At 47.9% G+C, this 20,261-nt stretch overlaps 11 protein-coding genes and 1 non-coding gene across 13 annotated transcripts; 5 read left to right on the forward strand and 7 right to left on the reverse strand.

Moving 5' to 3' along the window:
* Nucleotides 1-475: 475 nt before the first annotated feature.
* FOXG_09924 (uncharacterized protein) lies at nt 476-2,551 on the reverse strand (the record flags this gene model as incomplete). The annotated part of the gene is made up of 8 exons (XM_018389150.1): nt 476-719; nt 774-837; nt 886-1,256; nt 1,307-1,672; nt 1,724-1,930; nt 1,979-2,102; nt 2,153-2,286; nt 2,340-2,551. The coding sequence occupies 8 exons, from the start codon at nt 2,549-2,551 to the stop codon at nt 476-478; spliced, it is 1,722 nt and encodes a 573-aa protein (XP_018247360.1).
* A 243-nt stretch (nt 2,552-2,794) lies between these two features.
* FOXG_09925 (uncharacterized protein) lies at nt 2,795-3,971 on the forward strand. The gene has a single exon (XM_018389151.1). The coding sequence runs from the start codon at nt 3,046-3,048 to the stop codon at nt 3,877-3,879; it is 834 nt and encodes a 277-aa protein (XP_018247361.1). The 5' UTR covers nt 2,795-3,045; the 3' UTR covers nt 3,880-3,971.
* A 24-nt stretch (nt 3,972-3,995) lies between these two features.
* Nucleotides 3,996-6,337, reverse strand: FOXG_09926 (uncharacterized protein; the record flags this gene model as incomplete). The annotated part of the gene is made up of 4 exons (XM_018389152.1): nt 3,996-5,237; nt 5,290-5,760; nt 5,821-6,132; nt 6,179-6,337. 4 exons carry the CDS (start codon nt 6,335-6,337, stop codon nt 3,996-3,998), a joined length of 2,184 nt encoding a protein of 727 aa, XP_018247362.1.
* A 225-nt stretch (nt 6,338-6,562) lies between these two features.
* FOXG_09928 (uncharacterized protein) lies at nt 6,563-10,477 on the reverse strand. The gene is made up of 5 exons (XM_018389154.1): nt 10,139-10,477; nt 10,025-10,092; nt 9,527-9,972; nt 8,543-9,456; nt 6,563-8,488 (listed from the first exon to the last, which is right to left on the reverse strand). The coding sequence occupies exons 1-5, from the start codon at nt 10,367-10,369 to the stop codon at nt 8,168-8,170; spliced, it is 1,980 nt and encodes a 659-aa protein (XP_018247363.1). The 5' UTR covers nt 10,370-10,477; the 3' UTR covers nt 6,563-8,167.
* On the forward strand, nt 6,594-8,216 carry FOXG_09927 (uncharacterized protein). The gene has a single exon (XM_018389153.1). The coding sequence runs from the start codon at nt 6,947-6,949 to the stop codon at nt 8,033-8,035; it is 1,089 nt and encodes a 362-aa protein (XP_018247364.1). The 5' UTR covers nt 6,594-6,946; the 3' UTR covers nt 8,036-8,216.
* Nucleotides 10,478-10,528: 51 nt separating the features above from the next.
* Nucleotides 10,529-12,741, forward strand: FOXG_20184 (uncharacterized protein). The gene is made up of 3 exons (XM_018400449.1): nt 10,529-10,839; nt 10,887-11,029; nt 11,101-12,741. Exons 1-3 carry the CDS (start codon nt 10,643-10,645, stop codon nt 11,391-11,393), a joined length of 633 nt encoding a protein of 210 aa, XP_018247365.1. The 5' UTR covers nt 10,529-10,642; the 3' UTR covers nt 11,394-12,741.
* On the reverse strand, nt 11,826-12,743 carry FOXG_09929 (uncharacterized protein). Its single transcript, XM_018389155.1, has one exon. It carries the CDS (start codon nt 12,560-12,562, stop codon nt 11,999-12,001), a length of 564 nt encoding a protein of 187 aa, XP_018247366.1. The 5' UTR covers nt 12,563-12,743; the 3' UTR covers nt 11,826-11,998.
* A 1,757-nt stretch (nt 12,744-14,500) lies between these two features.
* Nucleotides 14,501-16,320, forward strand: FOXG_09930 (CMGC/CK2 protein kinase; the record flags this gene model as incomplete). 2 transcript variants are annotated; one of them, XM_018389157.1, is made up of 6 exons in its annotated part: nt 14,501-14,851; nt 14,901-14,936; nt 14,994-15,161; nt 15,226-15,420; nt 15,467-15,880; nt 15,935-16,320. In XM_018389157.1, the coding sequence occupies 4 exons, from the start codon at nt 15,123-15,125 to the stop codon at nt 16,025-16,027; spliced, it is 741 nt and encodes a 246-aa protein (XP_018247368.1). In that variant the 3' UTR covers nt 16,028-16,320. The 2 variants fall into 2 exon arrangements, with proteins under 2 accessions (XP_018247368.1, XP_018247367.1); XM_018389156.1 differs by having other exon boundaries at nt 14,746-14,851; nt 14,994-15,169; nt 15,935-16,310.
* FOXG_20185 (uncharacterized protein) lies at nt 16,034-16,150 on the reverse strand (the record flags this gene model as incomplete). Its single annotated transcript, XM_018400450.1, has 1 exon — nt 16,034-16,150. One exon carries the CDS (start codon nt 16,148-16,150, stop codon nt 16,034-16,036), a length of 117 nt encoding a protein of 38 aa, XP_018247369.1.
* FOXG_20186 lies at nt 16,300-16,378 on the reverse strand. Its single transcript has one exon. It is a non-coding gene; the product is annotated as a tRNA-Gly (tRNA).
* A 777-nt stretch (nt 16,379-17,155) lies between these two features.
* FOXG_09931 (uncharacterized protein) lies at nt 17,156-19,103 on the forward strand. The gene is made up of 3 exons (XM_018389158.1): nt 17,156-17,368; nt 17,424-18,292; nt 18,340-19,103. Exons 1-3 carry the CDS (start codon nt 17,186-17,188, stop codon nt 18,887-18,889), a joined length of 1,602 nt encoding a protein of 533 aa, XP_018247370.1. The 5' UTR covers nt 17,156-17,185; the 3' UTR covers nt 18,890-19,103.
* On the reverse strand, nt 18,985-20,073 carry FOXG_20187 (uncharacterized protein). The gene has a single exon (XM_018400451.1). The coding sequence runs from the start codon at nt 20,001-20,003 to the stop codon at nt 19,161-19,163; it is 843 nt and encodes a 280-aa protein (XP_018247371.1). The 5' UTR covers nt 20,004-20,073; the 3' UTR covers nt 18,985-19,160.
* Between the last annotated feature and the right edge of the window lie 188 nt (nt 20,074-20,261).

A 20,261-nucleotide genomic window follows, 5' to 3' on the forward strand; every position in this document is an offset into this window, starting at 1 on the left:
GCACATTTGAGCTCCCCAGTCCACACGACTACTGCTGAAGATTTCTTCGTGCAGTCAGCTTGGGCATAAGTGCTCAGGCAGAAATACGCCTCATATTATTTTCTTAGTATATTGCTTCAATTACTTCATGTCTGCTGCGATAAATTACCATTGCTGATGTCCACTCACCTCGACGAACTACGGAGATTGTTATACTCTAGCCACTATCTCATCAAAAGAATTCAGAGGCAAATTATACTTACGCAAGTCTGACCCAATCTCCACGTCGTTTTCACCGTTATTACAGTGTTGCCAACCGAGCTTTAAATAAGCAATAATACATTGGCATTTTATACTTCTATATATTAACCTGACATTCTTGTATCTTTAAAGTATAAGAGTAATAGTCTCTGATTAAAAAGCATCAACTAAAACATTCTCTAAGTTACATGCCTATGGAATGATCCCGATTTAGGGAATGGAAGCCTCTGGCTGTTTACTTTGCTAGACGCGGATGTCTCTCCAACAAGAATAAAGAAGCGATCAAACCAGCAGCAGACATGGCCGTCATGAATATATTCTGCAAGTTGTAACCTTCGGCAAATGCCTTTCTCACAGCTAGCTGCTGGGACCGTTCTAGATCATTTATCGCAGATACGGAATCAAGGATAGCCGCTGCCTGCTCCGAAGAGACAAGGTCGTGCAATTTCGGTTTCAGATGATTGTTGAGAAGCGTGGCGCTGCGAACCTGTCAGTAACTCATGTTTGGCGGGGTCATGACGGGTCGACATTACCAGATTGCGAGCGAGACGGTGCCACCGAGGACACGGATCTGGGTCAGTGCACCCATCATCACCGCTTATCCTTGTTAGCAGTCTTGATTGTCATCGACAAGGGTTCACGCACGCAGATTTTCTTCACTGACCACTACTCTAGCAAAGGTCAAGACGGTGGCCAGACTCATACCGAACCCAATTCCCATCAACACCTCATATCCGTACTGAGCATCTGGCATGCTAGTCGTATCTGTGGACAGTGAGCACGTTAAGCCGACGCCTAAGACTTGTAGCACCGCAGCGATAGTTATCAGGTATGCGGGCGGCACCTTAGCATTTCCGGTCAAGTAAGCTGAAAGAACCGTTGCGGCAGGAGAAGTTAGCATCATGGGAAGTAGGATGATGCCAGCGCGAGATGGTGACATTCCATACACTGCTTGCGCCCTTTGCGGAATGTTGACGATCATTGAGACGAAAGGGAAGCCAACGAAGCAAGTCGTCCTGTACAATTAGTCAGTAAATGTGGAGGAGTAAAAGGGTGCGTGGCTTACAGTAGCATGGCGCTTGAGATCCTATCCTTGCAAATACTGGGCGGGAACACAGGTTCTTGCTTGCTTGGCGACTTTTCAACGTAGACTTCCCAGAAACCAAAGGCGATGAAGAGCACAACTGCCAAAACCAGGGTGGCTATGACAATCGCGTTGCCCCATGAGTATCGAGTACCTCCCTCCTCAAGTGCGAACACGAGGAGAACTGAGGCTGCAAGGAGAAGTATTATTCCGAGCACGTCGATCCTGACCCAGTTCGAGCGTCGAACCTTTGACCGCAGTACTTTCAGAAGGGAGAGGCTGGATGATTCTTCGGAAGCCGGTAGGAAGAAGCAAACCATAACAAAGGCAATGGCTCCTCCCGGAAGACTATGGTCTTGTGTCAGCATGTTACGATGGAGCATAAAGCCAGGGTCGTACTTGAGAAGAAAGACCCAACGCCAGGTTGAATGCTGGCTAATCACACCTCCCAAGATAGGGCCCAGAACGCTTGCGGTGATGAAGACTGTCGACATGACGCCCATGTATTTTGCGTATTTGCTGATCGGCACTAAGCTCGGAGCGATTGCGAGAATCATGGCATAGATGCCTGATGCGCCAATGCCTTGGAACGCTCGAAGGATGATGCTAAGAGGTTGTTAGCGAGGTATCAGACTGGATGTTAATATTGCCTACAGATCAACGACATTGTTTGCAGCACCACAAAGACCAGAGAACAACGTGAAAATGAGTAGTGCAAGCAAAAGCATCGTCTTCTTCCCGAAAACGTCGCTAAGCTTGGCATAAATAGTCAAAAAGCCTGCCACCGTCAGTAATATGTCTGCCATAAGAAAGAAGCAATGTGCGTACCGGTATATGTCAACAAGTAGGATGTGACGATCCAATCACGAAGGATGAAGCCATTGAGGGCATTGGTTATGGAGACCAACGATGTACTGACGATGGTTGTCTCGAGTGTTGATAAGAAGAGACTGATCCAAAGCCTGGCACGATAAGCTTAAAGTCAGTGAAATATTAGATTTCGTAACTGACTTACGCTGCGCTCAAAGAATGAAGCTTCCAACCTGTAAGATATTTCTTATCGTCGTTGTTCTCCGTCGGATCTACTTCAGGGGAGGCCGCCGCATTGTAGAGAATTGGCGCCGATCCTTTGCTCTGCAGTGTTGTCTCAGTGGGTTTAGTGGGCGCAGGGGGCTCTGTATCCATTTCGTAGCCCGGTTCCTGACTGCGACTTGTACGACGCTGCATTGTCAAAAAGACATTGTGAGCAATTTTATTTCAAAGAGAAAGAAGTCAAGCAGAGAATTGAAATCATTTTTTGGGAGGTGCGAAGATTAATCGGACCATTTTAATTAGCTGAACGTGTTGGTAGACGCGAAGACGCGCAAGCGACCCTCCATGAATCCTTCGAGATACGACATGCTGCTGAGGCCAGAGTGTCCAACACAATTATCATCGCTTAATCCCTGTAGTTTCAGATCCTGAATCAGCTTTCATCCTACCGCGACTATAATTAGAGTTAACAGTTTATTACCTTTGGTACCTACAGATTCATTCTCGCTTGGGGTCGTTTTGAGCTATGCCAGGCAAACTTGTCCAGGGCAGAACAATCAGGATGCCGCGTTCGGATAAATATTAGCCGACTCAATTCAGTGGCGTAGCTCAACTGAAGTCCTAGCAACCACCATGATCTGAATAACATTCTGCAGATAATCTGCCGTTAAGAGTGAACCTCAGCAACCATGTCGCAAGCATCTACACTTCAACAAGAGCTTTTTTTCAAGTCATATAATGACGCCTCTCCGACGACGATCGTCTTGCTCCATGGGCTCTTCAGCTGCAACCTCGAATGGGAGCACGTTATTCCCCACCTCAGCGACTACCATCTCATCGTCCCAGATCTCCCAAAACACTCTCAATCAAGAGAAATAGGGCCATGGTCAATTGAGCTCGCCGCAGATTCTGTCGCGCATCTTATCCGAAAACATGCTCACGGTGGACAAGCACACGTTGTTGGCCTTTCACTAGGCGGCTTCACCACGATGGAAATAATCCGCCGACATCCAGACCTCGTTAAATCAGCATTCGTCACTGGTTCAACTCCATTCCGGCCATGGCAAGTCTGGGCAGCGGAGCGACCTAGCCTCCTACATTACGGTCTCAAACTCGTTCTTAATAGTGGTTTCTACACTCTCAGCGTCTGGATGAAGGGTCTCAAAGATCATACCCAGCTCAAGAACGAGATCGCTGCCAACAATGATTGGAACTTGGTCAATGACGCTTACGCCGGGCTTGCCAAGTGGCAGCATGAAGACGTCAAAGCAGTTGGTGAGAAGGACAAGCGGATATTGGCAGCCGCTGGAGATCAAGGTGATGATTTTGATGGTGCGAAGGAAATGGCTCTGGCGTTTCGCAATGAAGGGCGCGAGGATGGAAAGAAGAGTACTGCAGTTCTTATCAAGGGGGCTATTCATGCATGGAATTTGCAATTTCCAGAATTGTTTGCCGAAAGTATCAAAGCTTGGGTTGAAGGGAAGCCTCTTCCTCAAGATTTTGTGAACTTGATTGACGGGTGAAGTGATGAAGGCGCTTAACTTGCTTGAGATAGAATACAGATACTTATTATCCATTATGAAATCACAACTCCCAGATACCTGTACTCCTGCCGCACACTGCCCAAGAAACGCAAATCCTACCATGTGGTACTGTTGAAGAAACCAAAGATCGGAAGAACTGGCGTCTGCGTATCCATACTGTCCATGGTGGGAAGGTTACCTGACATGGACCAGTCCCCAGTCATAGTTGGGCTTTGAAACATATCCGTTGAGGCACTCCCGTTTGTGCCCATCTGCATCTGATCCATAGCTCCTAGGCCACCGCCATTTATGGGCTGGAAGGGCATCTCTCTGGGGCTCATCCATGACAATCCAGCTTGCGAGACAGCAATTCGAAGCTTCTGCACACATTCAGGAACCTCAAAGGGAGTTCCAAGCTGCTCAAGAGCCCTTTGTCGAGGTTCCCAAGCTTTCAGCAACAATCTTGCGAGCTGAAGGTTCTTATGCTGAGACAGATTCCAAAGCTCCTCATGATGCCGGTAAAAATGATCGAAAATGTTCCATGTCCGTTCTGTAAAAGATCCAACTGGTGAGCGATGGACAAGTTGACCCGCGAGAAAGACGAGTGAATCGAAGTGAAAGTGGGACTTTGATGAGTACGCAAAAGGACCGTTCGCTATGAGATCATGAAGCGCGTGTTCATTCTCATTATGTGCCAGCCAGATTCGAAAGAAGTTATCATGAGAGTTCTTAACTTCAGTCCCCCATTCTGGTGTTTCTTCCATTGGTGTCGCCATCGTTCTGACTTCTCGCAAGATATGAGGTCGAAAGGCCAGGGCGAAGACGTGAAGTGGACCTCCTGATGGATCACAGTACTGTTTCTCAACCTCACTCATCTTTTTGTCGAATTCATCAGCGAGATGTGTCAACTTATCCAACGACTCGTGATAGAGATCATATTCAGGCGTTCCGGGCTCCACGTCTTGACCTCCTAGCAGAAGGTGTTCGAAATCGGACATCTGATGGTCTTTGACAAAGTGAACAATCTCATAGAGAACCAGAGCAAACGCCATTTCTGTGGTACCCTGCCTGTTCTGGATCACCTTGGATTCTGGGGAAAAGTCCGTGTCGTTGATATTATGAGGAAGCTTGGTGTCGCAACCCAGCGGCAACAGTGTTGGGTTCATTCCAGATGTTGCGGCGTACATGCAGTCCAGTATGATGATTCGCCACCATACTCGACGACGCATCTCTGTGTCGAAAGGAGTCAGGCCGAGTGCCTCGCCATCCCGATGGACACCCATTTTGTGAGCTATGCGAATAACGACTCCGCTGAGCACCCACACGGCGTCATGGTTGCTGCGGCCTTGTAAGGCGATCTGTAAAGTAATTAACTTCGAAGTGCATCCTGGTCGGGGTCTGTGGTCTTACCAAGTATAATACAAGAGCTTGGAGAACGACCATATCATAATTCCTGAGAAAATTGACCTTGTTCAGTGCCATCTTCAGGCCTTGGGTGAATATCTGTAATGCTTCGTCCTTATGCAAGCCCAACATCGTCATTGCTTCCTCGCCCGTCAAAGTGACGGCAGAAACAAGATAGATAGCATATAAAAGTGCTCGGTTCTTGTGCGATATATCAGAGTGGTTTGTCATTGCGCCTATTACCAAATGCTCTGTAGTTGGAGTATGTATCATTTTGGTTACGGGATTGACTCTCTCGAGAAACACCTGCCATAAGCGAAGGATCTGGAAAGGCAAAGGAGCTTGATCATTAATACTCAAAGCGGAAGTCCTGGCTAAAAGAAGGTCATCGTCCTCATGGGGAGCGGGTGAATCGGTGGGATGGCAAATCTCTTCGTCTGACGTGTCCTCATCGAGAATATGACGCATTTCTGAGATCTATGCACTGACTGTTAGTAAAGGACCTGAGAAACCGTATATTGGAACGGGATGTCGGACATTTTCGTGTATTCTGCCCCAGATGTAGCTATCCAGGAACTTGTACCCGCCATTCCGAACTACTAACTTGCCAGGACCAGTTGGCGTCTGGGCGCCGTGCCCGTTAGATTGAGCCGGTGAAGACCTGGTCCATATTTCCATCGGATCATGGGGTGTCAGTCCATTTGTGTCAGAACCTTGCTTGGGTGAGTCTTGGGAGGTGTACTGCTCCAGCAGCGCCTCAAGGTTCTTGATCCTCTCTTGTAGTAGCGCATTTGGGGCTCTTCTCTTGCGAGCTGGAGCAGGCGTTGACGGCACGCAAGGTACATTTGCCTGAACGTTTCAGTTTCAAAAACATCTTCTGAAGCTTAGAGCGTACCTTTATGCAGTTGTTGCAAGGAAACACGCGATTGCATTTCACCTTGCGATGCTGACAGTGGTTGCACGCCAAGACCCGTGGCGTTTTGGGCGCTGGCGCGGAGGCATCGGAATGATAAGGCGAGTCTTGAAGCTGCTGGAAATCCGATCCACCATTCATGATTATCGACTATTATTCTTCAGTACTTAAATAATTTCGGCGAGTGGGTTTTATCAGAGTAATGTAATGAAGCATTGTAAGAGTTGGAAATTTCCAGGTGTCGGTATTTCCGTGACGTGATAAACTCGGTATCTCGGGCTCTTATACGACCCCGGTCACGGCATTATCGAGGGTTCAATCTACGAGCCAATCAGCTACACCTCGGCAATTTCCATATGGTTTTGACAGATACCGAACTGTTATGCAAACGGCTCATTCGGAATCACCTTTCATTACGTCGGTGCGATAATCTCGTGTCTTTGATGTTCTGCAGTGAAGCAGAGAGTAGAGAGTTGATCGGTTTACCTCACCTAATCCACTAATGCACTCTTCCGCCCTTATTCCCTTAGACTCGCCGACAATTGCCAGATTGAGGCAATACTCCAAATGCTGTGCCGCCAAATTAATGGCCTCACGAATGTCAATTTTCAGGTTACGGACTTCTCACCGTCATCGCCATGATGTCACGTATTTACAGCTATAAGAAAGTCAGAGTTTCGGTTCTCGATCACTCAATTTTTCTGCGCATGATATTTTTATTCTTGAAATTTCAAGATCAATCCGCTCACCATGTCTGCTCCATTTGGCCTCGCTGTCGTGGGGACGAATTGGATCACCAACTCTTTTGTTCAATCATGCCATGAGAGCAAACTATTTCAACTCACTGCTGTGTATTCAAGAAAGCTCGACACTGCAAGAAATTTCATTTCAGAGACGCCCTCGATCAAGGAGGCTTCTAGAGTGGAAGCTTACGATGATTTGGACACCATGCTGTCCAAAGGTTCCAATATCGATGTTGTGTACATTGCATCACCCAACTCGTTGCACTATGAACAGGGCATCAAGTCTTTGAATGCTGGCAAACATGTAATCATGGAAAAGCCCTTCGCCTCCAACATGAAGGAGCTCGAAGCTCTTTACGAGCTCGCCGACTCCAAGGGTCTCTTCATTCTAGAAGCTTATCGCCACATTCAAGAGCCCAACTTCAAGACACTTCAGAGGCTACTTGATGATGAGAAGACCAGGACGGAGAAGTTTGGGAAGATTTATGGCGCAAGCCTCTCGATGGCAGTGTATTCGCCATTATTTGGAGACATCACAGAAGGCAACGTTCCAAATGTTGCGTCTCCCAAGTTCAGTGGAGGCTGTTTATGGGATATGGGTTGCTATCCTGTCACATTCGCTGTCCGACTCTTTGGCAAACCCTCGTCTCAGACATATTTCCCAGTCATCCTCGAAACAGGTGTCGATGGCGGTGGTCTCATCGTGTTCCAGTACACGCCTGAGTCTTCAAAGCACCAGCAGAGCTTTACACTCTCGGCCCGCACGAGCAAGATTTATGACTCCCAAGCACCAACCGAGATCTACTGTGAGAGGGGAACCATCAAGATCTTTGGTGGTCAGGCTTCGAACGTCACAGACATCTGTACTATGGAGTTCATCCCAAGAGGATCACAAGAGTCTGAGGAGCTGGGAGATACCAGTCCTGAGTATACAGATATGTTGAACCTGACTTGGGAGGCCAAGGAGCTTGGACGTATCATTAAGGAGAGTGATCGGGAAGCTGAAGCTGACTTGAGGGCGCTTAGCCGAAGTGTTCTCACAATGATGGAGGATATGAGGAAGAAGAATGGTATTGTGTTTGGTAGTGATCCATGATTGGCGTGTCATCCTTGAGACCTAGCTATAACGTTGCAAGATAAATAGGTGGCTACTTATAGAAAAAGCACGACTTCCTTTTTTCATACCCGATCTTCCAAGTCGTTATCAATCTGCATTTCCCGGGGCTGCCTAATTTTGCAACATATTCGGAATTTCGTCACCGAGAGTCATATCACCGTCAACAAACGAGATACTAAAGACATCAACTCCTTCTGCAAATCCACCAAAGCCACTAAAGTCAAACATATCCGTCGATAAAGCCCAATCGGCTTCAACTGAGGTTTGACCTGCCAGCGTCGGGCTTCCAGGTCGCGTTGGAGTTGACAAGGAGGTGTAGTCGACACTTTGCCACAGAGCTTTGACGTCTCCAGGAGTTCGCTCGACGTTTGAGGGTGAAAGCTCTTGACCGCGAGTCTCACACTGGCTGTGGAACCTTTCCAATCGTTTAACCTGTGAGGCTAAGAGTTAGAATGATTCTCTCGGTAGAGAGCGGCACGGGCTTACCATCAGGGCAGCGTGGTTCCAGTAACATGATAGGTCTTGTAATGATTCCCTAGCAGCACGGTAGTGCCTCTGACTCTCCTTTCGAATATGGTCTCTCTCATCGTTCGTAGATAGGGCGTGAATTGTACCAGCAACCATGATACAGTATCCATAAATTGAGGTTAGTATAAGAACATTCTGATTTTTCATATCCAGCAGATCCGTGATGCTCTTCGCGTGAGTTCTACACTTTTCCCAGGCCGTCTTCATGAAAACTGATGGGGCCTTTTGTTTGCCGGATTGAAGCCGTTGTTGAATCAGGAATGGATGATGAAGTAGACAGTGAGATAAGTGGAACATAGCCTTGGCGAAGATGAAGGAGCCTGCGAGGAGTTGATCAACGACACCGTCGACCGTGCATCGTTGCTTGAGGCTTTCCGCTGGGTCTTCATTCATCCCGAAGTAGTGTTCTGCTTGGAGCAATGCCGATGATAGAGTGGCGTAAGGCGCTGTCGAAGACCAAGGAAGTCCCATCTGAGAAGTTTGGGTATCATGCAAAACGTAATGCGAGACACGACCAAGAATAGATGCCATCACATTGATGAGACCAAGTGGACAGCATCCGTCGATAGCTTCTTGTTCGACGCAATCACCCGTCAGTTCATCGAGAAAGGGTGTCTTTTCCTCGCGGCCCTCCTTGAATGCATCCTCGGAGCATGGTAAAGACACCTTGCATTCCTCGTCCCGGATGCCGGAGAAGCGCCCACGAGAAAGACTGATGAGTTTGTCTTGGAGATACAGAGACCAGAAAGTCCGTTTTCGTTCCTCGCGTTCTGCCGCAGGTAGTGATGGGTCGGGTTCCAGGTGAAACCTGTTATTCTGAGCAAGACGAATGGCAAAACCGAGCTTCATATGAGCTTGGCTACAGAGACCGGCTAGACGATTCGGTTTGTTAGTAACTGTTCCAAAGTGCGAACTATATCGTTTCAAGATGAATTGACTCACCCGGAACCTCAGTGCTTACTATCAATATGATGGTTTGGATGACTGTCAAAATCTTTTCCGCTGGCGCATTGCCAGTCCAAGGAAGTTCTATACTTTCCCAAGCCTTGGCAGCATAGCTAGATGCATCATCAGGACAGTTGGCTTGGGTGACTGGGAGAGACGAATATCGTCTTGCCGCCGACAAGAATCCCCAGAGTAAATAGGTTGGCAACGTGTCATCAGAAAGGCGTTGCCGAAAGGTAGGTTCGTGAAAGAGGGAGTAAGGTTGGCTGTGACAGTAGCGGAAGTAGACATCGGCAGCAAAGAGAAGGGAACTTGGTTGAGGGCGTTCATTGGCATGAGATTGTATGGTGGAGGGGGTTTGAAGAAGAACGGGGGCTGGGGTGTTGGCTTGGTAGTGAGTGCGTTTATTGGGTGGTTGTTGACTTGTGGCGAGCGGCAGCAGTCTATATCTTGATCAGAACGGGATAATATGTATAACAGGTTAATGATTCTGACCTTTCGACTGTCGCTTGCAGCGTTGATATCTGATCTTCTAAAGAGGCAAACCGCGACGTGATGTTATCCTACCCAAGGTCAGCATCGCCAACCCAAGAACAGTGGACCACAAACCATAATAGCCTCAGGCACATCCCCCAAAGCAGGCTGAACAGCCAAACTCGTCCTTCTAAGACTCCTCCCATCCTCCGCATAAACACAAGGCTGGCCAAGCCGATTACAAAACTGACATATCGGTTTCTCACCCGTGCAGCGAACTTTTTTCTTCCTACAATTGAGGCAGGCTTGGCGAATCCTCTTGCGACGGCTCTCAGGCCCGTCAGAATCGTCGTGGGAGTCTGACATTATGACGAATATTATGGGCTTGGAGGGTTTGCTGATTCGATAAGGGAGATGCAGGATGGGATAAGGGACGGGTCGAGGTGCGGTTTGCGGGGATGCGGGCGGCGCGGCTATACACGGTTGTGTAATGCCGTGTTGCGGTCCGATACCCGCCACCACTTGCAGATCAGCCAAACTTTAAGTTTCTTTATATGTGAGATATCGCAGTGAGTGTCATACATATGATGAACGATTACTTTGACCTTTTAAAGTCTTGAGAATCTGTTCATTGACACCATGTCAGATAACCCAGCAGCAACAGAAGCGCAACAGTATACCCGGCATACAATTGGTCGCCGGAAACGCAGAGCCCGCAGAGCATGCCTAACTTGCAGATCTCGAAAGGTCCGATGCGATGTGATGCAAAAGTCACCTTGCAGTAACTGTCAATGGAGCTCGTGCGAGTGTGTAGTGATAGGACCTCGTCGATCACCGTGAGTCAGCTTCCAGAGTCTACCAACGGTATCGCTGACAAACATAGTTGCAAGAAGAACAAATTAGACAATAAAGCTTTCAAGCATCCCAAAAAGGAAGAAGTCCCCGTTGAGGCCACGCGCGATATTTTAAGCTATCCATACTCTCCAACGTCGTCGGATATCGAGGTAAAGGACGAAGAGTCCAGAGGTGAGTCAAGTTTCTCATAAACCGCTTTTCTCTAGCATCATTAATGGTCTCTTTCTAACAACTCCAATAAGTCTTTGAGGGATCATACCCTCCTATAGACTATATTCATTCACCCTTGACACCTATTTCGCAACTTGAAGACGAGTACTGTTTCGGCTCGCAATACGCTAGCAGCCGCGCAGGTCAGACTTCCCGTATTGCTTGGGGTAACCCAAGCGCAACTTCTCTATCATCTCCCGCCTCGTCTGAAATAACAAAAGAACAAGAGTCGGACCCCATCATATGGTATGGTGGCGAGGGAATAGATGACGATCTAATAGGCAGTCTGCTGGCACTTCCATTTGACAATCTGAGACACATTTGATGGCCACGTTATTGAGAAACTCAATAAACACGGACCGAAGCGCGAGACGGGACCGACACTAATTACCACGCCCGACAAAGGAATTTTTAACTATATGCGGCCGTCATGATAAATGACATTGCTCGGACTCTGATCTCGCCCTGAAACATTCCGGTCTATTGCCATAATTACAGGTTAGGCAGCGTCAGCCATGCTGAGGTCTAATCGCGGCTAATGACCCCCGGGCCCACCAAGAATTTTTACCCCAAATTTTGGCAAACATTCAGTGCCAAGCTGGCGCACGTGGATCTACAAACATTGCAACTGGGGAATGCAAAAAATCGGGTTTCTGCCGAGACTGTCATTATTTCGACTGCGCATTGATGGAATAAGGCTGGGCGAAAGGCACGTCAATACAATAATACAGCGCGTCAATGACATTTGAGCGCGCATGGGGTCAAGGAAGTCGGGCAATTACAGAAAGGCTACAGTAGCCACAACGCTTGTATTGAGTGTTTTTATAGTAAAACTAGAGACCAGTACACCAGGCCAAATGAATCGAAAAGCCAAGACGCCGTCACCCACGGGTATTGTCCGTTGTTATTCCCCCATCAGGCATGAAGCTTTTACAGCATCATGACACCAGCAAGGCCGGCGACAGCGAGGACGGCAACAGCCTTGATGGAGTTGACGCCAGCAGCGTTACCCTTGTCGGCGGTGGAGCTAGAAGCAGCAGCGTCGCTGGACTGAGAAGCATCACCACTGGAAGAAGAAGAACCAGTCTCCTTGGCCCAAGTGACCTTGTCACAAATAGTGGCAGACTCCTTGAGGGAGGCGATGCGAGAGCTGACCTCAGGGACGTCGCTGCAGGCATCGAGGAGAGAGGAGATGCCATCCTTCTGGTCGATGTACCAAGAGCTGAGCTTGGAAGCGTAGGAAGTGTACTCCTTGGCCATGGAGCCAGTGACGGCGGGGAGGACACAAGCATCGGTCATGGTCATGAGATCGGTCTGCTTGGCGAGGAAGCTGGCGAGCGAAGAGTCGGGAGTAGGGATGGCGGTGAGGTCGGGGAGGATGCTTGAGGCGACGGAAGCGCACTCCTTAGCATCGCGCTTCTCAAGGCGCTCGAGAGCAGGGTGGGAGGCAGCGACAACGGTCGCGCCGACAGTGAGGATGATGGCAGAACGCATTGTGATTGAAGATATGGGTATTATTAAAAAGTGTTGGTGTTGGTTGTTGAAGCGGAGAAAGAAAACGAGCGGATAGCTATTAGCGAGAGTTTACTCAAAACAGATGGGATGCGAGAACCAACAGAAGGATTCCGAGGGCTTTGTATTTAAGATTGTCTCGACGAGTCACGATTGTGGCGGTATTCATTAGGCTGGATTAAGGGGCTTCCTATTGTAGTTAATGTTTGGGCTATGTCTTATTTCCCGGCCCACCACCTCGTAAAAAGGCTAAATGCCCTCACGAAACACCAAACATTTAGTGCCACGATCGGTCTGACCTCCATCTCTATAGCTCGTATCTACATAGTAGCAGCACAACTCGGTGCATCAGTGACTCATTGTGTATCATAACAAGACTACGTCTTGGAAGCGTTATGGTTGACTTTACAGTAGCTGCATCTCCCATCCTGATCAGATCAAGGACATCCAAGCCTGCCATAACGCATAACAAAGGATCAGGGCAGCCACAACCCCCCTGCATGTTAGTTTTCAGCTCATCAAACAACTGTACCTTGCGTGCGTTAGGCAGTTTCACCCATGGCCCTTACAGCCCCTTTAGCGCGTGCCAGATCATCGGCCATCTCCTAACTGAGAATGCTTCGCGAGTCACCACCGGCAGAGGGTTGCCGTTGCGCCTCTCATATGTGGAGTAGCTCATTTAATCCGCCTTATGCTACTGCAGCTTACAGGTCGAAATTGGACATTGGTGTCACATGCTGAATTCAATTGGTCGTGAGTGATTGCTGCGATTGGAGGCACAAGTTTCGAGGGTTATCTGTGTGCATCTGATCGTTTTCCTATATCAGATAAGCTTAGTTCTTAGCGACTGGATCTGCCCCAGAATGAACTCCAGTCTCCAGCGTTGGTAGCATGAGAAATTCAGCCTTGGCAGTCTAACTTTCAGCTTCCCTCCACGGCGACTTCCGAACGTGCTGTTTCTCTTTCGTAACCCGACAAACCTAAAATGAAGAAATGCCGTAATTTTGAGCGACACTTCGGCGAACAAGATTGTCGTATTAACAACTTTGTTTGTTTTTTTTTGTTTGTTTGTATATTTTTCGTCTGGGTGGCTGTAACGAAGCCAGATCTCCTACTGGAGCAAAAGACGTGCTGAGCTAGCTAGGTACAGGGAAACCCCGCTTCCTTCACCATCCAGCATACCAATGGCACAAAAGGTGCTGTATTTCTCAAGCCCGTCACCCGTCAGCGGGTTCGGGGGCAATCTATTGTCGAACTTTTTCCACCGACCAGAATTCTCTCGCGCATCACTACATCTGCCGACGCAGTCCACAATCTCCAGTAACCAAGTTGTAGCTCGTAGTCGACTGTCGCGGCGGCAGGGAAAAACCTCGGGAAGGAATCAGAGGCCGACGGTGCGGCTTGCCTTCAAAGGAGAAAAACCCATCGCAATCGGCGTCGTTGATCGGGAGGATGTCGCTACCGATGCCATGGGCATCGTCCTCCGATATCTAAGGCGTTCTGGTTCTGAGGTGCCGCCATTAGATCCGACAAAGGTGTTGTCAGAGAAGGCGAACTCTCCAAAATTCCTTCTCTGAAAACTGCTGTTAGGGAGCCGATAGCATCCCCGCAGTTTTGTGTGGTCGCGTGGCCTGCAGAAAATCCCGCTCCTAACACGGCACTAACAGTGCGTGCCAAGAAAGAATTTTTACAGGGGAGAGTTGTCGTATTAACAACTGCCGGCGAGCTGTGAAGCTTCAGGGTAGGTAGGACAGTTAAACTGACAGAAAGCAGAATTCCTCGACTACTGGTATTCTTGGCTGAATTGACAAATATGTTTTGGAGACATTGATATAAAAGTAAATGGGTCTATTTATTGACCTCTGGACCGGATTCTGTTCCTTTTTGTGACTGAATTGCAAGTCCATCGGATATGATATTTCTTTGGGGTCATTCCATTTACGCTGTTTCTTAGATCAGTCCTCACCAACAAATTCCACCCCAGCGCTGATGAATAGAGCCATTCGTGTTCCACCAATACGTAAAGGCCAATACAAATACAACCATCGTTGTATGGGACATCAAGGCTGCCTGTGTAACCCTCCAGCCTCTTCTGTATTTTGGCTGAATAAGCATGTCAGCCCTATGCGGGGTTTTTCTGCTTCAACAGCTTATCCTTGCATCGGATGTCGAACATCAGCGATCATGATATCCAGATTCTGAGGGACGAAAAAACGGATCTATATCTGAATGCCGTGAAGATGGCACCAATCCATCCGGAGTCGGGGGCGGGTAAGTCCGGGGCAGAGTTGGCTGCAAGCTTGTTGCTGACAATTGACAGGGCAGTTCTATGATATGTCGCCCCCAAAGCGATTAGGTAATTTCAAATTTTAGTCAAGTCTTCTCATGATGTACACTTACATGATCGACATAGGACGAGGAAGACATGCAATCGTATTCGAATGCCGAGACCCAAGCGGTCGCATCTATGCTATGAAACTATTCAAGCAAGACAGCAGAGACAGGATCCGTCGCGAACTCGAGATATTCCAATATCTCGAAAATGGTCCGAATATCATCAAATTTATTGACGCCGTCCAAGGTGAGGAGGTTCGCATCTCCGCCAAAGCCCCGTCCTGAACCAAGATTGACATTATGAGGCATAGGGGTCCGATATCGGCATCGTCCTTGAATACGTAGACAACATAGATTTTCGGACGTTGTATCCTCGGTTTAATGACCTCGATATTCGATATTATACCCGCGAGCTGCTGAAAGCTTTGGACTTCACCCATAGCCAGGGTGTCATGCACCGTGATGTTAGACCGCACAATGTGGTGATTGACCACGAGAACAGAAAGGTGCGACTCAAAATGACATAACCTGTCGCATACTGACGCATTATAGCTCCGACTAATAGGCTGGAGCTCAGCAGATTTCTACCGACCCGACGAAGATCTGGATGTTTGTGTAGGCCTTTGGAAGGCACCAGAGCTTCTTCTCAACTACGAACGATACGACTTCAGCATAGATATGTGGTGCTTCGGGGCTATGCTTGCAGCCATGATCTTCAGAAAGGAACCATTTTTCCTCGGGGTTTCGCGCATTGATCAACTGAAGCAAATTGCTGAAGTCCTTGGCACAGACAAACTGTACCGCTTTGTCAATGAATATGACCTTGAGTTGGATGATGAGGAACTTGAAGCTCTGGGTCAACATCACGAGCAAGCTTGGACGGATTTTATCAATTCGGATAATGAGAGACTCGTATCTGATGAGGCTCTGAGTCTTATTGACCAGCTTCTACGATTTGACCCGAAGGCGAGTATTATCCTGCGAGGATTAGGTGGTAGTATATCTAATGTGTATTTCTAGGAACGACTCACGACTGCTGAAGCTCTTAGGCACCCATATTATGAAATGTTGCTTTCTGAATCACGAGCAGGTCCAATGAGTAGGTGGGCTTAGAGCAGACTAGAAGAACTGGAACCATCTCTTGTAGAAGATATCCCCGTTATCTAACAGGCCGCATGGGCTGGCCGAAGTTGCTGGACCTGTCTGACAGCGCAGGCCCAACTTCTGGAGCGCCATGAGTTATTCACCGTCCATCACCTCACGGATAGTATTTGTATTTATTCCCGATCACTTGGATTATGTTAAGGGGATTAGGACCCCATCTCGCTTAATGACCCCGTTTTACAAAAATCCACTCAGGAACAAAAACTGCCAAAAAGAAAACGTGCGTCATCCGGAATTCGAATCCGAGCCTCAACTTTTCTCAATGGAAGAGTTGAATCCTAACCCCTAGACCAATGACGCTTTGAGTTGTGCTTTGATGAAAACAGCCAGTTGCTAATGTGCAACATCACGATGACCTTAGTGGACTAATCCAGGAGCCTGGCAGCAAGCTGGTAACGCTTCAATGTGGCCCGCAGTGCATAAATTAAGAAGGGAATATTTCCGAGTCTTTTGAACAGTAACCCCCAGGCTTGCTGGTAGACTTACTCCCTAAACTAAACTGCATCAAGAGTTCTGGTCTAACTGATCCCCGGCCCGAACTTAGCGACATCTCAGAAATTGCATGCGAGTCGTGGAGCATACAAAAGAAGAAGATTTTGGTTTAATTATCGTGTCTCAAGAATATGATCACTATTGGTGAGGGAAAGCCATGTCAAGGGAGGATCTGCGGCATGATCGATGGCATGGCTCCCAGCCTTTGGGACAGCTATTTGAAGATCTGTTGCATCTTCAAGTGGAAAAGTCATTTTGTTCACCTAGCAATTCGAAGTAACATAAGATCGGTCTACGGTACCAGATGCTGCACCTGCCATACGACACAGAGTCTCAATGTCACCAGGTCGCCACACGCTCCAATGATACGGGATTGTCTCAGAATTTGCGGCTGTGCCAATACAGGTAGACCAGGTCGGTCTCGGCGCCAAGGCAAGGGCGAGAACATAACACTCAATTCATCTACATAGCGTATCATAATTCGAGTAGAGAAATGTAATTGTCTTGGTCATTATACGCCACGAATTGACCCCTTGATCTTCGACTACCTCCTCACCTGCAGATCGGTCGCCTCCTGGCCCATCTCCAACATTCAAATCTCGCCTACCAGGAAAGATGAAGCTATTCAATACAAGTAACTTAAATCCATCAATTTATTCCCATGCTGAGTGGTCGGAGAGGGTGCGGATGCTCGCACCGGGCAGGGAGCTTCAACGGCATCGGAATCAGAAGAACCGCGGCCGCGCATTTCTCATCGCAATGGTGCTGATATTTCTGATCTTCAACTGCAGGAACCTGGTATGATGACTTGTCTTCGAAGGACGCAAGAAAGCTAACGGACCTCTACATGCAGGACATCAAGAATGTATCGAGCCCTTCCCATTTACTAGCATCCTCACACCGAATCTCTAGACTTCACTACCTTGTCCCCGCAAATATCGCTAACCGTCAAGTCTGCGCCGTGGTGACTTCGGCACTCGCCAACCGATACTCTATACCGACGATTCTGGGCTACAGAGGAGAGTCCTTCTTGGACGCACAAAAGGCACATATTGCGAAATTGCGCGGCATCAAAGATTATCTGCACAATGCGGGAGGAGCCTCTGACGATCTTGTCATCATTGTTGACGGATTTGATGTGATGGCCCAAATACCTGCAGAGGCCATGATACAGCGATACTTTAATCTCATGGCTGAGGCGGACCAGCGGCTTGCTGATCAACGGGGAACCACCGTCAAGGAGCTTCATCGAACTGGAGTAAGGCAGACTCTTTTATGGGGAACGGATAAGGGATGCTGGCCCGAGAGCGAAACAGATCCGAGGTGTTGGCTTGTTCCATTCTCAGCACAGCCTCGGCTCACATGGGGACTCAAAACGGACACTGGGGATCTTCAGTATAGCGACTCGCAATTTCTAAACTCAGGTACAGTGATAGGTCCACTGGGCGACCTTCGCAAGTTCATCGATGCCGCATTATCACTGATAGAAGACGATTGGGATCAGAACTTCCTCTTCCGAGACTCTGATCAGTTTTATATCGCGACTTTATATGCTCGTCAGGAATATCAGAGAATGCGAGACTTGAACGGGGGCGACTTTCCTGAAGATATCGCTGGAAGGGATGTACCCAGACCAAAGGGTGGCAAAGATGATGTGACTGAATATCATGTTGCAGTGGATTTCGACTATGCGTTTACGCAAACAGAATGCCATAACTACAGGTTTGTCCCCTAATCGCGGATTTTCTACTGTTGACTGACGCGAAAAGATTTATCCATAAACTCCAGTACGACAATTTTGACATGACGGCTACTATGAAGCATGATGCGCTGGAAGAAGGGTCAAGATTCCGCCCATACAAGATTCAGATGCCCGCATTGATCTACCAGGCATTTCACAGAGTGTATGATTCACTTCCCGCAGAAGACCGACCAGCAATGTCAAGACACAATTGGATTCGCAGTCTTAGACTGGGCACAAATATCGGCACACGGCTCATCTTTGCCTTCTATCACAACACATGCGACAAAGCCGGCTTCCTCGACACCTTCCACGACGCATGGTTCTACCCTCTGATCCGACCTCTTCTCCGAGTCGCTGTCAGAGCGATTCAGCACCAACATCCAATCAGCCCAGAACCCATCGACGGAAGACTTTGGGTTGCTGCACGGCAATACCCGAAACATGATCTCGATGAGTACGGAGGGGTCTTTACGGATGCGCCAGGGGAGGAGTTTATACCACTGCAGGAATTTTGCAGTGAGGATATCGAGTCTGCTATTGGGAAGGATACGGATTATCCGTTGACCAGACTCTGATGGATTAGGGTTGATGTAATGAGTTTGGATGATTAACCAGCTTATTGTTTTTATCACCGGCGTGTTATTACACTACCTCATTCTGCAAGCGGAGTACACGAACTAAATGATATTTGATGCCCATAACTATCATAAAGAAGGGCAATTTGTATTAAACGCGTTTCACGAATGCTCACTAGTTCTCCCTATCAACCCAATCGGGGTCGATATCGATATCATCGCCATCCAGGCTTTCCTTTCCACTCTTGACGAGCTCAGCCCACATAGTGGCCTATAATCTCTCAGCACACACGTCTTCTCCTAGGACACTATAATCGACATCTCGTCCGCAGTGGATCATAGCTATGAATCCCTTCTTAGCAAGTTGCGCAAGCGAAGTATCGGGGTGATGGCTAAGCTTCTGGAATCGACGTCTCCAAAACAACCACTCCTGCCCAAGGAGCCCAAGATTCAGTAACGACTGTTCCGACTGCTGTTCGTCTGCTTTGAGAACGCAGTCCCTGAGAAGCGCGTGAGGACACAGTTCCATCCACACAATTGCGCCAGGCAGAAACTTGGCAATGTTGTCATTGCTGGTCTCAAGGGTCTCGCGCATATACCATAGTCCAGTCAAGGAGATCTGATCCTCGCATATGCCAGAAGCCAAGACCTTGGCAGAGAAAGTAGCAAGGCTTCGCAGCTCAGCCTCTGAACCTTCTTTCACCAGCGCTTCCCAGAATGTCTGTAAACTCTGTGCAAAACCATAAGATTCCCAGTTTCTTGCGATGTTCTGTCCAGTGTAGAGCTCTTTATACACAAGATCAAACTGTCTTGTCCACAATAGAAGAAGGACAAGGCGATCTTGGAACAAGCTGTCACTGTCCATAGCGGTGCTGGCTTTGAAGAACATATACCACAAGACGTCAAGATTCTGCTGCACCGTAGAGAGGTCTACCATAGGCCTTTTAAGTAGCTCTTTGATGAAGTGTAAGGCAAAACTCTTGAGAGAAGTGAGAAGGTCTTGCTTGTCCTTGTCAGTTGCTATGTCTTGAAGATCTTCTGCGAAACCTTTCAAGACTTCATGTCTAAAGCGTTCGTCGTGGTCGACCCCAGAGTCGGCCTGAGATGAAGACATAAGGAATTATAATATTTAAAGCAAAACTTCTCAAGTGTGATATGTGATAGTGCGTTAGGTGTATCATATGAACAGATTCATGATGGAGATGAAATGACAAGTGGGATGGATTTTATATTACTAAGTATTTGGAATTGCCTGAGGCGACAACTCTAGGCAACAGTCGAAAAAGATTTTCTTGTAATGACATCTAATAAAACCGTTTTATGTATTTGTGCAACTTCTTTACTATCAACATTCTGACATTATAGCATACAT

Source organism: Fusarium oxysporum, chromosome 11 (assembly GCF_000149955.1).
Source record: "Fusarium oxysporum f. sp. lycopersici 4287 chromosome 11, whole genome shotgun sequence".
Lineage (NCBI taxonomy): Eukaryota > Fungi > Ascomycota > Sordariomycetes > Hypocreales > Nectriaceae > Fusarium > Fusarium oxysporum.

Bases quoted from the DNA above. Each gene is read 5' to 3' on its own strand.
- FOXG_09925 (XM_018389151.1), top strand. From the start codon at position 3,046: ATGTCGCAAGCATCTACACTTCAACAAGAGCTTTTTTTCAAGTCATAT.
- FOXG_09927 (XM_018389153.1), top strand. From the start codon at position 6,947: ATGTCTGCTCCATTTGGCCTCGCTGTCGTGGGGACGAATTGGATCACC.
- FOXG_09928 (XM_018389154.1), bottom strand. From the start codon at position 10,369: ATGTCAGACTCCCACGACGATTCTGACGGGCCTGAGAGCCGTCGCAAG. The intron at 10,093-10,138 runs GTTTGTGGTCCA...GACCTTGGGTAG, and splicing joins ATGTGCCTGAGGCTATTATG to GATAACATCACGTCGCGGTT. The intron at 8,489-8,542 runs GTAAGCCCGTGC...TTAGCCTCACAG, and splicing joins GGAACCACGCTGCCCTGATG to GTTAAACGATTGGAAAGGTT.
- FOXG_20184 (XM_018400449.1), top strand. From the start codon at position 10,643: ATGTCAGATAACCCAGCAGCAACAGAAGCGCAACAGTATACCCGGCAT. The intron at 10,840-10,886 runs GTGAGTCAGCTT...TGACAAACATAG, and splicing joins ATAGGACCTCGTCGATCACC to TTGCAAGAAGAACAAATTAG. The intron at 11,030-11,100 runs GTGAGTCAAGTT...AACTCCAATAAG, and splicing joins AAAGGACGAAGAGTCCAGAG to TCTTTGAGGGATCATACCCT.
- FOXG_09929 (XM_018389155.1), bottom strand. From the start codon at position 12,562: ATGCGTTCTGCCATCATCCTCACTGTCGGCGCGACCGTTGTCGCTGCC.
- FOXG_09931 (XM_018389158.1), top strand. From the start codon at position 17,186: ATGAAGCTATTCAATACAAGTAACTTAAATCCATCAATTTATTCCCAT. The intron at 17,369-17,423 runs GTATGATGACTT...CTCTACATGCAG, and splicing joins TCTTCAACTGCAGGAACCTG to GACATCAAGAATGTATCGAG. The intron at 18,293-18,339 runs GTTTGTCCCCTA...TGACGCGAAAAG, and splicing joins ACAGAATGCCATAACTACAG to ATTTATCCATAAACTCCAGT.
- FOXG_20187 (XM_018400451.1), bottom strand. From the start codon at position 20,003: ATGTCTTCATCTCAGGCCGACTCTGGGGTCGACCACGACGAACGCTTT.